The sequence below is a fragment of the Salvia hispanica genome, chromosome 5, assembly GCF_029641045.1.
Source record: "Salvia hispanica isolate PSC_SH4W2 chromosome 5, Shi_PSC_v1, whole genome shotgun sequence".
NCBI lineage: Eukaryota > Viridiplantae > Streptophyta > Magnoliopsida > Lamiales > Lamiaceae > Salvia > Salvia hispanica.
This window is the reverse complement of record NC_142696.1, coordinates 20,675,278-20,699,274: the sequence shown is the minus strand read 5'-3', so window position 1 is coordinate 20,699,274 and position 23,997 is coordinate 20,675,278. Positions and strand designations below refer to the sequence as shown.

At 34.9% G+C, this 23,997-nt stretch overlaps 2 protein-coding genes across 2 annotated transcripts; both read right to left on the bottom strand.

Annotated features, from left to right (window-relative positions):
• Positions 1-674: 674 nt before the first annotated feature.
• Positions 675-1,962, bottom strand: CAO (chloroplast signal recognition particle component (CAO)). The gene has a single exon (XM_048083917.2). The coding sequence runs from the start codon at positions 1,874-1,876 to the stop codon at positions 812-814; it is 1,065 nt and encodes a 354-aa protein (XP_047939874.1). The 5' UTR covers positions 1,877-1,962; the 3' UTR covers positions 675-811.
• A 202-nt stretch (positions 1,963-2,164) lies between these two features.
• On the bottom strand, positions 2,165-6,129 carry LOC125186176 (light-inducible protein CPRF2-like). The gene is made up of 6 exons (XM_048082518.2): positions 5,794-6,129; positions 5,540-5,606; positions 4,316-4,505; positions 3,342-3,417; positions 3,137-3,262; positions 2,165-2,779 (listed from the first exon to the last, which is right to left on the bottom strand). The coding sequence occupies exons 1-6, from the start codon at positions 6,124-6,126 to the stop codon at positions 2,471-2,473; spliced, it is 1,101 nt and encodes a 366-aa protein (XP_047938475.2). The 5' UTR covers positions 6,127-6,129; the 3' UTR covers positions 2,165-2,470.
• Positions 6,130-23,997: the final 17,868 nt, after the last annotated feature.

The following is a 23,997-nucleotide window of genomic DNA, read 5'->3' as shown; positions in this document are numbered from 1 at the left end:
AGGTCCAGTCCTCCCACCCGCCCCACTCGAGTACACTCTCCATTCGCGTAACCAAACGCGGGCTCAGATGTACAAGGTCTTCCAAGATTGGAGGACCGCCACTGACCCCACGGAGAAGATGTTTCTTCACTCGATACTCGAGAGCATGCAGGTTGATTTGGATGTCGCGAGGGCACGGCTAGGGGGTTCCGACGTGGGCTCAGATACCACGGGTGGCGGCAGCGGCAGCGGCGGTGGCGGCAGCGACGGCGATGAGGAGTAGAGAGTGGTGGGGCTCGTGTGTGGAAGCCCTTTTTTTTAAAAAAAAATCATGTAATTTTTTTGAATGGAATGGATTAATTTTCCCGTATATGTGTCGTAAATTTAATTCCGTAATTTAATCGTAATTTTAATTCCGTAAATGTATGATATTTTGAATTATTTTTATTGCGGCTGGCCTATGGCTAGCCTATGGCTGGCCTATGGCTGGCCCAAATCTAATGTGGCAGGTAGATTTTTAGTGCTGCTGACGTGGCAGGGAGAGAGAATGACTAGCCTATTGCTGGCTTATTTAGCATTGGAGATGCTCTAATATGCAAGCTAAGATGAGCATACCTAATGTAGCAAATGGAAATTCCCACGACTTCCAAAAAAAAAAGAGGGGAAAATTAGTAGAGATGAATGGCAAGGTCGGATGATGAAAGAGTGGCATCTTATAAAGTTTGCAAAGGAATTAATTCGCCATCACCATTTCTCAACCTTGAGCAAAAACCAATATAGAGTAATTGGCAAATAGCACTCATCCAAATACAATTGTAACCAAGAAATGGATCTATAGTTGTTGAAACGCCTTGATCAACTCAGGATCAACATTCTCTTGAGGCTCCCAAGTAGGCTCCTCAATATCCGCCCACTTCACCAAATACTCCACCTTCCCTCCCTCCCCCTCCCGCCGCTCCACCACCCCCTCCGCCACCGCATACTCAAGCCCCGCCTCAAAATCCGCCACCAAATCCTCCGCCACGTACCTCGCCTTCACCCACTCATTCTCCCCTCCATCCTTCCACCTCACCAGATACTCCTCATTCTCCCCTTTCCCCCTCCTCTCCATCACCTCCTCCACCTCCGCGAACTCGTACGCAGCCCCCTCCAGCACCCCCACCACGCTCTCCAGCCCCATCCTCCTCGCGAACTGCAGCTGCGGCGTCGACTTCAATATCTCCCGCGCCAGCTGCACCGGCGTCCGCCCCCGACCATCCACCGCCTCCACGTCCGCCCCGCACTCCACCAGCAGCTTCGCCACGCCCGGCTTCACGTAGCCGGCCGCCATGTGGAGCGCCGTGAGGCCGCCGCTGACGTCGCGGTAGTCGACGTCCGCGCCGGCCTCGGCCAGGAGGCGCACGCACGCCTCGGAGCCGAGGCCGGCCACGAAGAGGAGGGCGGTGCGGCCGTCGGAGTCGACGGCGTCCACGTCCCTCCCGTCGCCCGAGGCTATCAGCTGGGCGAGGGCGGCCTCGTCGGCCTTCTTGGCGGCGTTCCACCACGGCGTCTCGTACTCCGCCACCACGTCGCGGGCGATGAAGTCGGAGGGGACCCACGTGGGGGCGTGCTCGTCTTTCCACTCGATCAGGTACTCCATCCCGCGCCCGCCCGGGAGGGCTCGGCTGCCGATGATGCGGCTGACCTCGCCGTAGCTCTCGTCTTCATCGTAGTCGGTGAATTCTGGATTGGGCGGCGGAGGGGGGCGGCTCTCGAGGGTGGCGGAGAGTGAGAAGGTTCTGAGTGGGAGGGGAAGATGGGGTTGGAGGGGGAAGGATAGTGGGAGGGCGGCGGCATTGGTGGTGGAGAGCGGTGGAGGGGTGAGTTTGAGGCGGGAGAGAGAGGGGAGGGCTGTCATTGGAGGTTTGAGTGTGTGATGGAGATAGTAGGACTTGGAAAAGGGAGGTTAGATTGTTGGGGATAAGAAACCATATCCATGGTTGAGATTGACTAGATATGTTTTGTCACTTAAAGTTGAAGACCATCCCGATATATTTAATTAATTATTTATCTTTCTTAGTTCAAAATTTAATGATAGATATCTCTTGCAAGAATTCATTCATACTCCCTCCATTCCATAATAACGGAGGCAATTCTTTTCGGCACGGAGATTAAGAAAAATTGTGCTAGATGAGTTAAGTAAAGAAAGAGTAAATATGAAATGAAAAAGATAGAGAGATGTAGAGAGAATAAAGTAAGAGAGAGTAAAGTAAGAGAGAATGTGTTAGACTTTTACTAAAAAGGGAAATGACTCTATTACTATGAAACGTACCAAAATGACAAATGACTACATTACTATGGAACGGAGGGAGTACGAAATATAGGAATATAAAAAGCCACATGAAATAGTCATTAACATTTCCATACTTGAGAGTTGCGAATCAAAAGCGCCATAAACTTCTTCTTCCATAAATAGAAACTGCATAGCTAAGGATCAGGTTTGCTGAGGGCATCAGTGCCACGATCTTTGGATGAAGCCTAAGTGTTCTCCAGTAGCGTAGGAACTCGCTCCTTCACAGGTGTGCTTCTGCATATGTTCCGAGTCAGCTAGTGTCTGCATAGGGACACTTGTTCCCATCGTGTCAACCGTAGTGTTTGGTGGTATAAGGTTATTAAAGTGATTATTAGATGGGTGTTGATAGTAGCGCTGATCTTGTATTGGTGCTGATGTTTCAGGACTGCGAACCAAGGATTGCATGCCTGGCGTGGTTATTGAGTTCAAGACAGTTACTCTTTTCACATCTCCATCTGCCATTTTCACCTGTGCGACAACATACTTATTTTCAGTAAAAGCGCAAATATGAAGGCTCGAAGCAGATCCTTCACCAAAAAAAGATCCAGCTATGTTCACGACTAGCAGGCTACAATCAGCAGCTCAAAAAATCCAATTCTTACAAAATATCCTATACAAGGGGGGCTTATGTAGTCATTTTCTCTAATATAGATCCAAAATGTAGGACTTAATTAACAAAGTTTATAGTATTTGAAGTGTCATGTACTTTGTAAATCGAAAAAAGTCCATGGAAAGTAGATGGAGTGTCGTCGTAGCATCTTAATGATAGTAAACTTGGTCAGTTAAAGTCTTCAGCATTTTAAGCTATTAAATGACTTCACTTACCTTAGCTATCATGGTTTCAACATTAGCCTTCAGAACTCTATTGCCAACTACTGCTTCATTGCACTTCTGGTTTATGTCTGAAAAGCGCTTGAGGCATGTGGCATTTTCAACTGTTAACTCAGAGATCTAGGGAGAAGAAACACCAAGATATAATTAAACCTAGTGGAATAACTTTCTTAACGAAAATGATGAATAAAACTTGTACCCGTGTCTTAACCTCAGGCTTATGGGCCTGCTTCCTCTTCCTTGATCGGCGAGCTGATTCTCTATTCGAAATCAGTCTGAAAATACTCAACAATTTTATTAGATAACACCATTAATTTGAAGCTATAAGTTAAGATAACCATAACATGTTTGGAACTATAACATCACGCTGGATATTTTTTACACCACTCTGATATACAGTATCTTTTGAGCAATTGAAAAAGGTTACTTAATCATTATTGAGACATTTCAAGATATCAAGTGACTAAATGTTCAGAAACTTCACATAAAAAATCAAAAACAGGTCATGACAATTCTGTTATTACAGCATACTTGAGGAGCATCTCCATAATATCATATGTTATCTTCAAATACAGGTGTATAGTTCTCAATCATCTCAAAGCTTTAAAAAACGAAAGAACATTCATCCATGCCTATAAATGTCTCAAGTTTCTTCTAATACAGGTCAGTGTATGACATAAATTGGATGCTACAACCTATTGGCTGTAGGGCCAGGGCTTTAGTATCTCAGACAGTTGAATATTTCCAAAGTATAGCTGAAACCAAAAGTGATATTCTCAATCATCCTAAAGCTTAAAGAGAAAAAGAAAGCACATTCTTATTCTAACACGATCTGTATATTATATTGTCAGAGAACTCAGTGGTTTAGGCAGGTCCTACAAGGTGAATCCACTAACATTACATTTTAAATTTTCCCATTGCCAATATCATCCACTAATATTATGACAAGTACATACCCTGGCATCCCCTTTCCATATTAGATCTTTCTTCTTTTAAAATACAATCTCTTTACTTAGGATGTTCAACAACAATCTGCATCCATTCTGTGGTACAAGTTTTCCATAATTGACAACTTTTGTAAGGAAACGAAGGATTGGGAAACTCGCCTACTAAGCTTAACTGCACTATTCTTTTGGGAATAGAAATATATACAGAGAGGATACAAAAGCATACCTTCTCATGCGTTTTGCATCAGCAGGGTCCATATTTTGAGTAGCCTCAGTTTCTCTGCCATCATCATCAGGCTGATCCCTAGAAGAGCCACTTAATGTAGACCTCACTTGAGCAACTGAAAGAACAGGTTGTACACCAACCGTTTCACTAAAATCCTTGACTTGTGTCTTTGATGAATCCCTTCCATTTGCTAAAGAGACAGTAAAATCAACAAAGATTTTGTTACTCATAGGTTCAATATTTCAAAATTGTAAATCATCTGTATTTCAATAACTATTTCAGTAACTCCTCATCAGCCTACTCACAAACAAGCATTTCATATTGCTTATATTTGTAGCAGTAGATTTACAACCTTTTTTTTCAGATTTTTAGGTTAGATAATTTTATATATGAAGATATCCTTTCGTTATTTTGAGAAAAATAGGAGAACCAAAAAGGAGTAAATCACGCTGCATGAACTAGGGTGGTCACTAGAGCAGACATGAATGTGTACCCTTCTACCAACCCTCAGGCATGTGATCAATCAAGAAGCCACCAACTCTTAAAGCTTTCAAGATCAAGATACAGATCTCCATCTCTTGAGATTATTTTCATTATTGTGTAGATTGTCTTTCAATGTTTAAAGATTTGATTCCTTCTTTATCTTTAAGTGCTAGTTTAGACTTTAGAGTTAGTAGGACTCTCTTAACTAGATCTTCTTTGGAAGAGCTAGATATCTCGGAAAATAAAGAATTCAGGAGTATGCCGGTATCAACTATAGGCCTCTTTGGAGGATTAGGATTGTCTTAGGCCTTTTTTGGAGGATTGGGATTATCTAAGGCCTCTTTGGAGGATTGTTATTCTTTGAGTGTCTATGTAAGTTCTCGTCTTCTGTTTTCGCTTTGTACTTGTTCTTTTGTGTTCATCTACCTTTACTCCATAACAAACAATGCCTTTCACATTTGTATAACGCATACATAGAGGGATACAAAGGCTACATTCAAAAAAATCACAAAGGACTCACGCACACCACAACTTACGCAAACACCATATCTACAACTAAACAACTGATTCATAGTATCTCATTAAAACATGTGAAGTATGAAGCAAAGCATAACATCTCTGATACGTATTAATCTTGACTTACAACTGCATTCTAAAGGGCATCAAGAAGAAATAGAGAATTTATGATCATGGGAAAAAACTCTATCAAAATTCACTAAGTAGCGCATAAATTTGAATAACCTTTATTTGAAACCTGAGACCCAACATCAGCCGCTGCATTAGATTCCGGAGCCTTGCCTTTAGGTGCCTAATGATAAATAAGCATTGTTGCATATGATAACAGATTAAATAAACAAAAAATACGGCAAAGGCACAATAGCTGAAGCACGTGGTACAAAACTACAAACTATCAACTAACAAACAGTAAGAGATCAGCTGGAAACTATGCATAGAATAGTCGACTAAAACGGTAAGGATGAATTGATAAAAGTTACCCAAGACAAAGCGACGACGGAGGCACAAGCCAATTCGAGGCGGCTTTTGAGGAGCTCACGTTGATCGGTCGGAATATTCAGCGGGGGAGGTGGCGGCGGTTGGTGATGGTTGGCGTTGATCTGAACGACGTCATCGGCTGGCAAGGTGGTGATGACATGATCGGGCGAGGTGGCTTCCTGCAGATACTGCTGGAATGCCCATTCCGATGAGCTGCGATTCATCCCTGGCAGCTGCTCAAAGTCAGCATCGTCTTGCAGGAAAACGGGAGGCCACCAGAGTCCGTCATCCACTGAGAAAAAACTATCGTCATCCATTGAGAAAAAACTATCCATCTCCCTAATGAATGATCACAGCATGTTGCCCATATTTTTTAGTATTATAATTTTGTATATTTGGTAACACCACTTTTGTATATTTGGTAACACGAATCTTACATATAATCGTATTAATATTATGATTTTTACTTCTATATTTGTTTTTTCTTATCTACTTCAAAAATTGGTATTATTATTTATTAAATACAAACTATTATAGTGTAACTTTTTATTTTGTACTTTGTCTTATTAATGAAATTTTATAAAAATGCATGGCGTACTTTGATCAATCGTAATATATAGATAAAATTATCACTTTCTTCTTAAACTTTGGATTATTATCTTTGCTATTAGTACAGGAAGTGTCAAGTTATGCATTCGCAAAGACCAAACTAAAAATATATAGGAGTATTAAAGAATCATTATTGAATTAAATGTTCCTTCGACGGTATTATCACGAATATTGACGTGTCCCGTGTCCGTCCCCACTGTTAATATGTCCTTAAGTCTAGATGCCACATGGGGCAGATCGGCTGAGTTGAGGCAGTGATCACTTGGATGATCCTATTTGAATTTAGGAAAACAAATTTAAAATTTTTATAGAATAATTATTTGCATATTATCTAAATTTAAGATATTATGTACTATAATATCTAGATAATTTTACTATTATCATTTAGATATATCATTCTTTAGATGTAGAAATTATTAATAGAATATTTAGATTATTATAGAAAAGAATCTAGATATTTAGAATAATAGGGTAGATTATTCTAGAACAGCTATTGAATCAATGGTGGCAAAGCTGTTTTAGATACTGTGAGTTAAGATTGCGTTTTTGGATTTTGGCCATATTTCGAAGTTTTTAAATTTTTGTACATTTGGTAATAAGAATCTTACAGCTAACCATATTAATATTAGGATATTTTTTTTCTAAATTTGTCTATTTCCATTATTGTGATTCTTGTCTTAATTCAAAAATTGATATTATTAATTTTATTACTCCCTCCGTCCCAAGGAAGATGACCCCTTTCTTGGGCGGTACGGAATTTTATGCAACTTTATTTTGTGTATTAAATGGAGAGAGTAAAGTAAGAGAGATGATAAAGTAGAGATAAAAGGATTTTCATTTTAAGTAATCGGTCATGGACAAATTAAAAAAAAAGTGGGTCATCTTTAATGGGACGGAGGGAGTACTATTTATTAAATACAAACTGCTATTAGTATAACTTTTTATTTTTTGTACATGGCTTATTATTGAAAGTTTATAGAAACATAAGGCGTACGTTGATTAATTGTAGTATGACATAAAATTCTCACTTTATTCTTGAACTTTGGGTTATTATCTCTGCTTTTAGTTATAGGAAGTGCCAAGCAGAATTATTTATGCATTTAGGTGCATTGAGTTTCTGGGCCTTAACAATCTTTCACTTTTGATTTTTTAGTGCAAAGACCAAACTAAAAAAATACAGTAAAGAATCATTATTAAATTATTATGTTACTTATCAAATGAAAAAATAAGAAGTCAAGTATGATATTATATATTTTGAAATATCTGTTCCCAAATAAATATTGAACTTGTTGGTTCTTACTGCATCTTGTCTAATAATATTGCCACAAGACATATTTGATAAGCCTATGTCCACATTTAAACAAATACTAATAAAATTTGAAAGAAAAATTAAATTACAAAGGAAAAAACTTCATAAATGCTTATATAATGCAAGCGCATGATATATATAGACAGGACCTTGAATTCCAGTTACAACCCATGTTTGTCCCGTAGATGCCTAATAAATCCATTCACAGCTAACTAATCCAGACCCTTTTTCTTTATTGGTATAAACCCAAGGATTGTAAAGTTCATTACACGCAGATTTTTCAAAAGATGGGTCGATATCTTTTTTTTTAATATTTCAAAAAAAATGGATAAACCAGGAGGATCTTAATACTCAATAGTCTCATTTTGTCATTTTTGGATGTCCACCAAAAAGAAGTCTCATTTCTATAAATGGAAACTCTCTCTTTCATACTTTCCCTACAAAGTCTCTAAAATAGGCAGGGACCCACATCTTTCTATTGTCGAACATGGTTACAAACCACTCGACATCTAGAAGTTCATAGCGCTCCATTATACCCATCAATGCAGCTTCAAAATCAGCCGGCTCTAGTACCTCAGACCACACACAAGTAATGATCTCTTTTTTCAACTCTTCATTTTCTAGAGATCTTCTTGGAACTTTGTCAGTAAGTTTAAGCATGATGTGCCACATGCACCATCTATGCTTTGTATCTACCAAAACATCACACGACTAGCAGCTCTCATACCTCGGTCTTGGTCAGTAACGATCATCATAGGAGCTTGACCCATGGATTCCACAAATTGCTTGAAGAGCCATGAATAAAATTCTGTGCTCTCATTGGATAACAGTGCAGCCCCAAATGTCACCGGCTTTCCATGATTGTCCTTGCCCGTGAACGGAGATAATATCATGCAATATCTGTTTCATTGGCAAAATGGGTTATTAATCAGTAATTAGCAAGCATAAACAGTAAACTGCAATATATGAGTCCTAATATGCAATATCATAAATGGTAGACAACAATATTAGAGTCCTAATCTGCAAAGTTAGCCAAACAGAAAACCTAATACAGAGAATACATAATTTAGATATAAATGAACAAGGAATTACCTATTTGTATTGTATGTGGAGTCAAAGGAGACAACGTCACCATACAGTTGATAATTCCTCTTAGATACTGCGTCGCACCAGAAAAACGATTTCAACTCATTTGAAGACCCAAGCTGATAGTGATATGTGAAATCAGGATATGACTTATTTTTCCTTGCCGTTTCATCTAACAACATTTGTGCATCAGAACCTTCGACATAAGTTTTGAGACCATGGACATAATTCCTAAGTTCTGCCACAGTGAGCCCCACAGTGTCATAGCCGCCCAAGAACTCATTCAAGAATTTGAATGTCATCGTGGGTCCAATATTGGCTTTCGTGCAGCCCCATATGAATCGCATATGTACTTCACCCAATCTACGGTTAATATGCATGTAGCGTCTAAAAAGGAAGTTCAATCATACTATGATTGTGTGTTTCCAAAAATTCCTGAACAACATACCCCACAAACCCAACCTCAGAGACATTCTTGAGTGACATCCGACCCCTACATTCACACCTTTTGGATGTGCGTCTACGCTTGGTTATAAAACCCTCTTGTGCATGCATCTTGTCCATTTCAATCCCCACCTTCAATCCCTCCCTATTACAAACAAGGTATTGCCACGTAACAACATCTCTAGTAGATTTGATTCCACATTTACGCACATCGAAACCAGTTTCCCGCCCATAACCTTCATAAAAGGCAATACCCTCATCTAATGAATGGAATTTCTTACCAACATAAGGACGGAGTTCGTCGGGGCATGCTGGCACACATGCAACTGGATCAAATGATAAAACATGAGGCAAATTAGTTAAGATACAATTGACTGCAATAAACAATTAGGCAAACAGCAATGTGATACACATAAACCAACAATTGTTGCACACGATTATAGGAATTATTACAAATTACTAAACAGAACCAGAATCAGTAGAAACAGAGTATTGCCATGAAATCATAGGTTAATACTCTGCATTACGCCTTATGAAATCGAACAATATTGAACAGAAGTAGAAACACACTCTACTAAACAAGTATTCATCGAAAAAAGCAAATCTAACAAAATCAAAAACTACTCTTCAACCAAAATCAAAGAACACCCATCAACCAATATTGAACATAAATAGAAGCATAATTCTTCAAAAAAAAAAGATCAATAATCGTCAAAACAGTAAACAAATTCGTCGTCAAAATCGTCCAATAATTGACCATTCTTTTGCATCTAAACATGTCGATGCTCACCTTCAAGAAAAACGTCCAAATCAAAATTGATGATCGAGTCGCCCATATTCTCATGAATTTGTGGAATGAATTGCAGAAACCTATGAAGAGAACACGATTTGGAGATTTCTCGGTTCTCAAATTATGAGTGAAATTGAAGATTCGAAATCCAATTGCAGAAAACGAATTGTGGAGAAATTGAATTGTTGAATCTGGATTCAGAATCAAATTGGATTTAGGATTGAAAATTGATTTCAATTTACAGAATCTGGATTGAATATTGAGTGAAATTCAGTGTGAAATTCAGAATCTGGATGGAGAATGCATCGTTTAATTCAACGTGATCACATAAGGAATAGAGAATTCCTATTTTACCCCTAAGCGTTTTTAATGGGTTCAACGTAATTAAAATCAGCTGCCACGTGGAAGCTTAATAAGCACACGATTTTTGGATCCAACGACCTAAAATGGTGGTATGGTGTCATTATAATAAGTGTTGTCATCTTAACACATCCGTATATATATATATATATATATATATATATATATATATATATATATATATATATATATATATATATATATATATATAGGCATAGGGTAGTGATAAAATGCAAACTTATATATTGTACAAACTCAAAACTCCTCAACACAACTTCAACACTATTTCAATACAATATCAACACATTGTAAAATTTCAAGATTTTAATATCAACATAGTATCAACAAAACATCAATCATTGACTACTATTGAAATTCTATTGACATTTTTTTGTTGATGCTTTTTGTGATCTGTTGACATTTTTCAATGGTCCATATCATAGTTTTGAGTTTGTACAGTATTTAGAGTTTTCATTTGATCACATTCCTATAGGCATATATATATATATATATATATATATATATATAGGAAAATGATCAATACAAAAATTGATCCCAATACAAAATCCAGACCAAATCTTAACCATGAGATTTGACAATCTAATGGTCAATAGTTAAAGAAAAACACGGAGGGTCATTATAAAGCACTTTTAGGTCATATTATAAACTTTGAGGTTGAGGTCATGTTAAGATCCTTTTATGTCATCCTTATTATAATGACGTAAAAATAAGCTTACGATGACCCAAAAATGACCTCCATATGCTTGGTTCTGTATTTTTGTATTAAAAATGGGTTTGCATAGATATATATAGAACCAAACATATGGAGGTCATTTTTGGGTCTTCGTAAGCTTATTTTTACGTCATTATAATAAGGATGACATAAAAGGATCTTAACATGACCTCAACCTCAAAGTTTATAATATGACCTAAAAGTGTTTTATAATGACCCTCCGTGTTTTTCTTTAATTATTGACCATTAGATTGTCAAATCTCATGGTTAAGATTTGGTCTGGATTTTGTATTGGGATTAATTTTTTTATTGATCATCTTCCTATATATATATATATATATATATATATATATATATAGGGTTTTGATCTATGCAAAACTATATTTAAATACAGAAACGCAGAACAATATCATGCGTAGGGCATTTTTAGGTCATGGTTAGTGTATTTTTAGGTCATACTAACCAAGTATGACCTAAAATGATCTTAGCATGACATTAAACTCAAATCTTATAATATGACCTAAAACTGGTTAATTATGACCTTCCGTGTTTTTGGTTAATTATTGACCATTAGATCATCTAATCCTAGGGCTAAGATTTGGGCTGCATTTCTGTATTTAAACATATACTTATTTTGATCATCTCCCTATATATTATAAGATTTGAGTTTAATGTCATGCTAAGATCATTTTAGGTCATGCTTGGTTAGTATAACCTAAAAATACACTAACCATGACCTAAAAATGCCCTACGCATGATATTGTTCTGTGTTTCTGTGTTTCTGTATTTAAATCTAGTTTTCATATATCAAAACTCTATATATATATATATAGAGAGAGAGAGAGAGATGTGATCATATCATAACCCCCAAATCATATAATAACTCTATAACCAAATCTGAACCACACATATTTGATAATCTTATGGTTGAGATTCAAACTTAGATTTACTTCATAAAAAAGGCGCAGAGGGGTAAAAATGTAATTTCCTCATTTAATTTCTGAATTTTACTCCAAACGCGTGATTCACTGTTTCATTCTGTTTGAACTCAATTCTCTCACCTTCATCTTCATCTTCATCTTCACAATTAACAGATCGATTCTCTCATCTTCATCTTCCATATTTGTCGCCTATTTTATTTCAACATCTCCAGATTTTCTTCGATTTGTTCATTATTCCGTAGTCTCCAGATTTTGTTTCCATAATTGTGACCGGGAAGATGTTTTCAATTTTGCGTTCTTATTTTCATTGATTACCTCTTCAATTGCTGTGAAAATTTGCTTCGATGGAATCTGTAGCAAATAACGAAGGTAACAATCATTATCTATTATTTAGCTTATTGATTGTGTTCATATTCATGTATTGAATTTGATTTTAGATTAATATTAGTTGTCGATTGGTTTATGTTTCTGATGTACTGAAATTCTTATTTGATTATATTATGTATTGTCGATTATGTGTTAAAATGATACGTTTGGCTTATAAATGTTAGGTTTACTGCATAACATGATAGTTTTGTCGGATAAAATGATACTATGATAAAATGATACTTTTACTGATTTGTAGGTATGTACATTCCTGTTTGTGATGATGCTTTGAAGCCAATGATTGGTATGAAATTCAATACATTAGTAGAAGCAGTTGGTTTCTATTAACATTATGCTCGTTCAGTTGGTTTTGGCATTCGTAAAATGGGTAACAAATCAGTTCAAGGTATTACTAAGTGGTAGTATTTGGCTTGCAGCAGACAAGGCTCTAAGAATTTTATATCTGGTCATGCATCCCAATCAACTGAAGTGTCTTTTAAGAAACGTAGGTGTCGGTCATTTAGGTGTGAATGTCTTGCTAAACTCAATTTGAGATATTTTTCAGATGGCAAGAGCAGAGGATATGAGGTTTATCAGTTTGTTGAGTATCATAATCACTTAATGGTTGCGGATGAGCATAGGCATTTTATGATGGCCAATCGCAATCTGGATCCTATCCATCGGAGGTTTATGGAGGATTGTGGCAGGTGTAATATTGGTCCCACTCTCACATTCAAACTTTTGAAGGAGATAATGGATGGACCTGAAAATGTTGGATGTGATATTATTGATATTAGAAATGGTTATCGTGATATTATGTCCAATATTGATGGTTCAGATGCTCAAATGATTTTTGATTATATGCGTTCTCAAAAGAAATCATCTGATGCCTTCTATTATGAAATTGAGATAGGATCTCATGGAAAGTTAACTAGACTCTTCTGGGCTGATGCTATTTCAAGACGAAATTATCATATGTTTGGAGATGTAATTTCATTTGACTCAACATACAACACTAACAGGTATATTACTTTTGTTGCTAATAGACATAAAATTATACTTTTTGTTGATTAAATTACTTTTATGTTATAAAATGATACTTCTGAATTATGTAATGACAAAATGATACTTGCAGCAGATAAAATGATACTTTTGGCTGATAAAATGATACTTTTCAGACGTGTCATAGCTGATAAAATGATACTTTTGGCTGATAAAATGATAGTCATAGCTGATAAAATGATAGTCATAGCTGATAAAATGATACTTTTGGCTGATAAAATGATAGTCATAGGTGATAAAATGATACTTCTGAATTATATAATGACAAAATGATACTTGCATCAGATAAAATGATATTTTTGGCTGATAAAATGATAGTCATAGCTGATAAAATGATAGTCATAGGTGATAAAATGATACTTCTGAATTATATAATGACAAAATGATACTTGCAGCAGATAAAATGATACTTCTTACTAATAAAATGATACTTTTGGCTGATAAAATGATAGTCATAGCTGATAATGATAGTCATAGGTGATAAAATGATACTCATAGCTGATAAAATGATACTTTTGGCTGATAAAATGATAGTCATAGCAGATAAATATAATTCATTTTTATGTTATATTCTGAAGGTATTGCATGATTTTTGCTCCATTCACTGGAAAAGATAACCATTCTAGACCAGTTACATTTGGAGTTGGCTTGTTATCAAGTGAAGGTAAAGAATCCTATTCTTGGTTGTTTGTCTGTTTTGTTCGATGCATGGGGGTAGCACCCAAATTGATTATCACTGATCAAGATTGGGGGATCAAACTTGCTGTTCAACAAGTACTTTTACAAACAAGGCAGCGATGGTGTATGTGGCATATCATGGTTAAGGTGTCAGATAAGTTGCCCAAATCTTTACTTGGTAATGAAGATTTCAAAAAAGAGTTGAATGCATGTGTTTGGTCTGATTTGTTAGAGCCTGATGAGTTTGATATAATATGGAATGATATAATGGAACGGTATGGATTAGAAGACGTGAACTGGTTTGGATCAATGTTTGAAGATAGAGAATTCTGGGTTCCTGCTTATTTTTGAGATTTTCCCATGGGGTCGAAGGCTTCTTAGGACTACATCGATGTCTGAATCGGAGAATAGCTTTTTTTAAAACTACACAAAGCCACGTGCAAATCTTGTACAGTTCATCAATTTCTTTAATTATGCTGTGGGAGATCAAAGGAATGCCAATTCACGATTGAACTACTTGGATTACTCAACTATTCCTGATTTGTCAACCCAGTTGCCTATTGAGAAGCATGCATCTACAATCTACACTGATTCTATTTTCAAACATGTACAATAGGAAATAAGTATGGTATGTGAGATTGTTTCTATAACTACTGTTGATGATAACATCAAGATGCATCAGGTCAAGGACCAATATGGTAGAACATGGGATGTTAAGTATGATTGTAAGCAAGACATATTCGACTGTAGTTGCAAGAAGTTTTCCAGAATTGGTTTGTTATGTTGTCATATATTTTGTTTGTTGAAGAATAAGTCTGCTAATCTCATTCCTGAGAAATATTTTGGTCAAAGGTGGTTGAAGAGCTCTTTACTAAAGGCAGCCCATGGTCTACCATCTGAGGAACAACAACCATTTGAACGTGTGTTCCATTTTTAACCTTATTTGTAAAAATTCTATTTTTCAGTCAGAGAAATGATAGTATTTACTGTAATAATGTTATCTTTTATCTTGCAGATTTGGATGAAAAGCAGGAAGTTAAGAAAAAGTTGTTCTCCAACTTTTATCGATTAGTCCAAAAGTCTGAGGGAAGTATGGATCATTTGTCTTTGTTAAATGCTGGTCTTGATGATTTGGAAAAGCATATATTTGGAAATTGTGCAGCACCTTCAGTCATTGAAAAGAAGAAGATGGTTGAGGATTTTTATGGAATGGCAGTACCTGATGTAATTGATGTACATCCTCCAGACGTTGTTAGTACCAAAGGATCAGCTAGTAGCAGAGTAGCAAAGAGGGAAAGTGCAATAAGGAAAGCAAATAAGCCTCTACGACGATGTGGTAAATGTCATGAGCTGGGTCGTCATGATTCAAGAAATTGTGGTAGAGTCAATGAGAAGACAGATTGAAGCCATTTGATATAGTTTAGGTATTTTTGGTGTATAAAATGACATTTTTGTTTAATAAAATGATACTTTGGGCTTATAAAATGACATTTTGGCTGATAACATGATTCTTTTGTTTATAAACTGATAAAATGATACTTTAACCAGAAAAAATGATACTCGCAGCAAATAAAATGACAATAACCTTATAAAATGATGTATAAGCTGGAAAAAATGACATCTAAGCTGATAAAATGATACTCTCAACGGATAAAATGATATTTTAATCTGACAAAATGATATATAAGCTGATAAAATGATACTTGGAGCAGATAAAATGATAAAATGATACTTTTGACTGATAAAATGATACTTCTGAATTATATAATGACAAAATGATACTTGCAGTAGATAAAATGATACTTTTGGCTTATAAAATGACATTTTGGCTGATAACATCATTCTTTTGTTTATAAACTGATAAAATGATACTTTAACCTGAAATGGAGCAGATAAAATGATAAAATGATACTTCTAAAATGATACTTCTAAATTATATAATGACAAAATCATACATGCAGCAGATAAAATGATAATTTTGGGTGATTATATTCGAAACCACTATTACAAAATGCTATTATCAAGTCATACAAGTTAGTATACATAGGGTTTAAATTCTCTAATCATCTTTTCAACATCCATTTCTCCTTTTTTGCTGTCATTCTCAAACTTCTTCTTTATCATTGTAAGTGTCTCAAAAGCCTTCTTGTTAGTATCTCCAATAAGCAATGCTTCAGTATATCTGGCACGGAGTTTTATGAAAGACTATGTTCCCTTCTTCGTTAAACCCGAATTCCAGTTACGAACAGAACCACCCATGTAAGTCTCCAAATGGCGCATCACATAAATTCCACAGTCAACTTTATTTGTATCGTTCTGCCATGGCATATTCATGTATCTGGTTTTTGACAGTTTGACAGTTCTTTCCATTGATGGATTGACTCCATTTCCAAGATAAGTTCGGAAGAAATTTCTCTATTCAAATAACACAAAACATACATGAGGTTGATTAAAAATTATATTATGTTCCATACTGAATTATATTCAATGCATTTTAACTAATAAATATTGAATGCATTTAACTAAACATACCAGAGTACTTGGTGCATCTTCATATTTCTTCTCAAGTAAATCTTCACTAACCAGAGAATTGTCAATCACATCCATCATTTGCATTTTGAGATTGAAGCAGATGATATAATAATGTTCGTACGCCCAGATCGGAAAGAATATCTAATTTTCAAAACATTATATATAAATGTCATTTTCAAAAATATAGGTATGTTGTTCTATAAGGGATGTGATCATATCATAACCCATATTTATGGTGATAACCTAATAACCCTTATTTTATGGACGAAAAGTATCATTTTATAGAACAGAATATCATTTTATGGACGAAAAATATCATGTTATCATGTATAAATATCATTTTTAGTAAAAATGATATTTTTGACCCATAAAATGATAGGGTTATTAGCTTATCACATAAATATGGGCTATCATTATAACGCACCCCTGTTCTGTAATGTATATCTAATTATTACTTACCAGGTCATAATTTTCCCATTTGAAATTTTCAATCTTTGACACAAATTCATTCAAGTTTGAGCAAAATCTTTCTCGACTCTCTGCTTCAGTCCAACCAGATCTCCTTGCAGTAATGTTGTAAATCTGTCATGTTTACATTTTTGTAAATATATTTTAACTTTTAATGTAATACTATTATTTATTTACTCGTTTACTGTACCGTAGGTGTGGTGTTGATGAAAAGACGACTCGGTGATGCCTTTGATTTGGATTTTTCATTGTAGTTGAGGAACAAAACCCATGCATCTATGATGTTGATCCTGACGTATGTACGTGGAGCAAGGCCGTGGAAGTCAATCTTGAACATTGTGATCTTGTCGTTCTCATAAACTACCTCATAACTGATTTCAAATTCATATTTAATGTTAGTTAAAAGAACTGAATAAGAATATAATTATGTAATTCAAAACTTACTATTCACTTTCTTCATCTGTCATCAACCAGTACATTATTTCTCTCTCTTCTTTATTCAACTTTCCTTTCAGATTTACTGCTCTGACATTGTAGGGAGAGCACACTGCTTCAACAATTTTCTTTGTTGTTCTGACCACTTTCTCCTTTTCGACTGGAGGATCTTGAGAAACCATCTTCTTCCCTTTGTCCTTATTCAAATTTTCTTCTCTTTGTTTTAAAATTTCATCATCTCTGTGGATATCCTCCATGACAGTGGATATTATGGCATCAACTCTGTCATGCTTTCATTTTAAAAAAATATAAATTGTTATTGACAGAAGGGATACTATTTTACCCACAGGAACTATCACATTATCAGCCAAAAATCTAAAACTATCATTATGAAACAAAAGTATCAGTTTATTCACAGAACCTATCATTTTATTCCCCGAAACTATCATTTTATAATTTTATCATGCAAAAGTATCATTTTATCTGCTTAAACTATCATTTTATGATGCAAAAGTATCAGTTTTGAAATAAAACAGAACCACCAAAAAACATCATCAAACCTATATCATTTTAACCGTATAAACAATCATTTTATGTACTTAAACTATCATTTTTAAAAGTTACCTCATATTCTTCATTTTGAACTTCTTTCTCTGAAACTTTTTCCTTTTCTTTTCCAGCTGCCATTTCCTTTTCGCTTTCATTCTGTTTCTCTTGCTCATTTTCCACCTCATCATCTTTTTCCTTCTCCATATCCTTTTCCCGATTAAATTCTTGATTCTCATTAGGACTGTCGTCACATTCAGGTATCAGAGTGAAGGTAGGGAACTCATTCCTATTTTTCAGTATATATGTCCTCTCAGCAGCTTTAGTTAACTCAATCATGATATCAATCCATTCAGGATCATCAGTTTCATCATTGTTTATAGCATGTGTCATTGTATTCTGACTTTCTATAACATGTTGCACACCTTCCTCTCTCAATCTCATTGCATTTCTCGTTGTATCACAGCATATCTTAAAGCTATTGAGATTCCTGAGTTTATCCGGCGTTGTTTCAAGGACATCAACCATCTTCAACATTGAGGCTTTAACATCCTTTGCAACTCCCTTCTATTCATTTATGAAATTCTCTCATTCACTGGTTGTCCCCACTTCATCATGATCATTTGTCTTCAAAACATAGGGTTTTGATCTATGGAAACCAATTTTTAATACAAAAATACAGAACCAAGCATATGGAGGTCATTTTTAGGCCATCGTAAGATTATTTTTACGTCATTATAATAAGGATGACATATAAGGATTTTAACATGACCTCAACCCCAAAGTTTATAATATGACCTAAAGCTGCTTTATAATGACCCTCCATGTTTTTCTTTAATTATTGACCATTAGATTGTCAAATCTCATGGTCAGGATTTGGTCTGGATTTTGTATTGAGATGCATTTTTGTATTGATCATTTTCCTATATATATATATATATATATATATATATATATATATATATATATATATATATATATATATATATATATATATATATATATATACATACATAGAATTGTGATCAATGTCGAACCCTTCTTAAAGACCGAACTAGAGACCAAATTTGGGCCACTCATTTTTCTTTATATTATGATTATGATTAATTTTGAATTAATTTAATATTTTATTAAATAAAAACGTTTTTAATTTATTTATTTTTAAAAAAAATTTAAAAAAAAATTTAATTTTTTTTTATTCGATAAAAACTTGCTGGAGTAAATAATGAACTATATTTACCACATAATAAACTAAATGAATGTATGTTATGAAGTAATTTTTCGCATTCATTATATACTGAATTTACTTGAACTGAAAGATAATTATGTCTAACACATTATGAAGTAATAAAATAATAAAATGAAGTAATAAACTAATGAAATGAAGTAGTAAACTAATGAAATGAAGTAATAACATAACTGAATGAAGTAATAAACTGACGGAATGAAGTAATAGCATGACTAAATGAAGTAATAAACTAACGAAATGAAGTAATAACCTTAAACCCAACTGAAAGATAATTATGTCATAACACATTATGAAGTAATAAACTAATGGAATGAAGTAATAACATGATTGAATGAAGTAATAAACTAACAGAATGAAGTAATAGCATGAATAAATGAAGTAATAAACTAACGGAATGAAGTAATAGCACGACTGAATGAAGTAATAAGCTCATAACAATAGCACGACTAAATGAAGTAATAAGCTCATAACAATAACATGACTGAATGAAGTAATAAACTAACGGAATGAAGTAATAACATGACTGAATGAAGTAACAAACTAACGGAATGAAGTAATAAACCTAAACCCAACTGAAAGATAATCATGTCATAACACATTATGAAGTAATAAACTAATGGAATGAAGTAATAGCATGATTGAATGAAGTAATAAACTAACAGAATGAAGTAATAAACAAATAAAATGAAGTAATAGCATGACTAAATGAAGTAATAAACTAACGGAATGAAGTAATAAACTAATAGAATGAAGTAATAACATGAATAAATGAAGTAATAAACTAACGGAATGAAGTAATAGCACGACTGAATGAAGTAATAAGTTCATAACTTACATTCATTTAGTTCATTATGTAGTGGATATAGTTCATTATTTACTCCAGCAAGTTTTTATAGAATAAAAAAATTTAAAAAAATTAAAAAAATTTAAAAAATTTAAAAAATTAAAAAAAATTAAAAAAATCTAAAAAAAAACGTTTTTATTTAATAAAATATTAAATTAATTGTAAATTAATCATAACCATAAGATTGAGAAAAATGGGTGGCCCTAATTTGGTCTCTAGTTCGGTCTTTAAGGGTAGATTTGTGGTTAATAGGACTCTACATACATATATAGGGATGTATTCATATCCTTTTTATATGTTTTGTTCAATTGTTCAACTGAATCTCGGCTGTTCAATATCAAGATCTTATGGCCCAAAATAATGCCACATGGAATTAATTAAACTGTTAAAAAAATTCGAGCAGGGCCTTTCAGGAATTCACAATGGAGTTAGTTATGGAAACTTGCTTGATTTTCTCTATCAATTCATCACATCGGTTTTTGTCATTGAATTAGACTAAATCTTTCTCTCTCAAAACTGAAATCTTTTCTTCTCCGTTGACAAAAACCTCTGATACCTCTCTTGAAGATTCGAGTCGGGAATGCATCGTTATGTTGTAGAAATTATTGAATTACAAGAATCGAAAAAGTTGGACCATTTGTGAATTTTGTTCTTGTTCTCCAACAATGGAAGAAGGTAATTTAATTTGTTCATATTTTGATTATCAAACGTTGTTGTAATCTTTCAAAATCCGTCTATTTCATCTTACTCTTTTGCAATCCCTGGCAGTAGTTTTATTTATTCCCGTACGGTTTAGGAATCATTGGGGCTAGGGTATGTAGTATGAATTTATTAACTCCACAGTGGCTAAATTTTCGAGTTTCAGTCATTACTGCTAGGGTTTAGATTTCATATAACCTATGTGTTGTAGTTTTTTCTGCTAAACATAATGCACAAATATCTATTTGTAATGTAATTTATCGAATCAATAATGGTCGATGTATGTACTGTAATGTATATGTTTCAGAGCAGTTTTTGTTGTCATTTTTTAAGGTAACATTGGTAGTGTTTGAGTTTTTTGCACAATTTAAATCCTGTCCCCTAGGGTTTATCAATCGTTGGGGCTAGGGTGTAGTATGTAGTAAGTAACACATCTTCCGTCAAAGTTGATGAGTTTTACCCATTCCTATAGGGTATAGTTCTCATCTCGAATTTTCATGTAACCTATGTGGTGTAGTTTTTTCTGCCAAACATAATGCACAAATATCTGTTTGTAATGTAATTTAACAAATCAATAATGGTCGATGTATGTACTGTAATGTATATCTTTCAGAGCAGTTTTTGTTGTTATTTTGTACGGTAACATTGGCAGTGTTTGAGTTTTTTGCGCAATTTAAATCCTTCCCCCTAGGGTAGAGGTGGCCACGGTTCGAAAACCGCCGGTTCCGGTTCGTCGATAGCTTGAATCGTAATCGGCTCGGATACCAGTTATCCGATTCTGGTTTAACCGCTGGTTACCGCCGGTTCCGGTTCCGGTTACTAACCGCCGGTTTTTCACCGGTTCCGGGCCGGTTCCGGTTCATTATTTTTTTATTTATTTTTTAAAATCTTAGAGTTATAACTTTTATTGCAATTCTATAGAAAAATCCAAAGAGAATTGATAACGATAAAGAATTGCAATTTTATTGATTTGAAACTTTGAATGTAAATTTCTACAATACAATATTACAATTACAAGTTACAAAATACAACAATACAACTATACACTTGAATTTAAAATTTAAATACAAAATTACAATTTACAAAAAAACATATTAAAAGTAGAGTTGAAACAATTAGAAAAAAAAAGAAATAAAAGGAAAAGGACTTGAGCTCAACTTAAATTTAAAATTTAAGTTGAGGTGCCTACGTATCCTTAATGCTCAATTGCATTAAGGAATCAAAGTCCACATAGTTCTCTTACCTTGCTTACCTTGTTGGTTGGCGGTTGACGACGGTTGGCCTTCATTCTCCACCTTCATCCTCGGTGTCGGTGAAGGTTTCCTCACTCTCTTCACGAGCATCCCAATCTGGTTCTTGCGCTCTCTTTGCAGCTTTTCCCCAATCATCAAGTAACATCGCAGCTTCCATATTTCTCGCGGAGAGTTTGCTTCTTCTCACGTCCAAGACACATGCTCCAACACTGAAAGCGGACTCGACGGCTACGGTGGAAGCCGGGACTACAAAGATCTCCTTAGCCATTGACGCAAGTATGGGATAATCTTTCTCGTGTGTTCCCCACCACTCTAGGACGTCGATTTGGGCGGGTGTAGGACCTGCATCACTAAAAGTATGGTGGCGTGCTTCCAAATAAACATCTAACTCGCTTACCGATCCCATTGAGGTGGACCTTGAACTTGAGCCTGTGTCGCAGCCGTATAAATCGGCTAATTGTGATTGAGCATCGGGGTCATCATAAGCAAAACCAAAACCGCCGTATTGCTGCGGTTGAGGAGCAAGTTGTGTACGTGGACGAATTTGGTGGGTACGGTTATACTTTTCTTCATATTCGACAAAGAGAGTACGCAAACTACTTTCAAATTGAGCTTGAACAAGTGATCTATCAGGAATGGTTAGTTCAAAAACTCTCGAGGTTTCATCATCATCATAAGGCAAATTTTGAAGTGGACTAAGATCAATAAAACGCAAATTTTGATAATAGAAATCTAAGATCTTAGTTGTGCCAGCTAATTTCCATTTCGGATCCAAGCACTTAGCAATTAAAAACACAGTTGGAATTTCACTAAAATACTTCAACCATTTTTCTATCATATAAAATAAAACACACATTAACTCACGAGATCTAGCATTTTTCATGCATGTTTTAAAACCAAGTGCTATATACATGCAATGCACTAACACGCGAACAGATGTGCAATAGTAAACAACCGATAATTCAACGGTCGCACATTTGAAAGCTTTGAACAATTGACATAACCTCATGCTTTGGTCCCAACAATTAGGCGTAAGAACTATATCACCATAGGGATTAGTTCTAAAAAAATCGCACAAAGCATCTTTATGCTCCAAAGTAGAATTGAGGCAATCATATGTAGAGTTCCATCTAGTAGACACATCCATTATAAAAGTTGTATACCTGATGTTCCTATTACGACAATATTTTTTCCAAGCCTTGCCAAGCTTGAAATGGATCGCTCTAACTGCATTTCTAATAGGATCAACATGCTTTTGCCATAAAGAAAGCGCATCTTGTACACATAAGTTCAAAATATGACATACACATCTTTGATGAAAATACTTACCATCGATAATCGGAGAGCACACATCAATCAAGTCGCTAATACTTGCAGTATTAGCAGTTGCATTATCAAAAGCAATAGAAAACACCTTATTGCATAATTGATATTCATTCAAAACTTGAATAATTAAAAAAGCAATTGCATTTGCAATGTGTGGTGTAGGAAAATCTCTAAAAGCAATTAAACGTTTGTTCAAAGACCAACTATTGTCCCTAAAGTGAACCGTAATTCCCATGTATGCATGCTTTTGGAAAGCGCCAGTCCATACATCAGAGCAAATATTCACTTTGTGTCCCAAGTTACTCAAATATTGTGATAAATCTTTTTTCATTTCATAATATTGTTTTTTGGTAGATCGTTGAATACTAGTTCTAGGTAGTCTTTTTGAGTTCAAATTATAACACTCTTTCATCGAATCTTGATTATCATAAATACCAAAAGGAGGATGATGCATGGCAGTAAATTTAGCCATAACG

What these genes read in the sequence shown, in the direction of transcription:
- CAO (XM_048083917.2), bottom strand. Translation starts at nt 1,876, where the DNA reads ATGACAGCCCTCCCCTCTCTCTCCCGCCTCAAACTCACCCCTCCACCG.
- LOC125186176 (XM_048082518.2), bottom strand. Translation starts at nt 6,126, where the DNA reads ATGGATAGTTTTTTCTCAATGGATGACGATAGTTTTTTCTCAGTGGAT. An exon ending in GTCTCAGGTTTCAAATAAAG is followed by an intron (nt 4,506 to 5,539) that starts GTTATTCAAATT and finishes CTGTCTCTTTAG; the next exon opens with CAAATGGAAGGGATTCATCA. An exon ending in TTGAAACCATGATAGCTAAG is followed by an intron (nt 2,780 to 3,136) that starts GTAAGTGAAGTC and finishes GTTGTCGCACAG; the next exon opens with GTGAAAATGGCAGATGGAGA.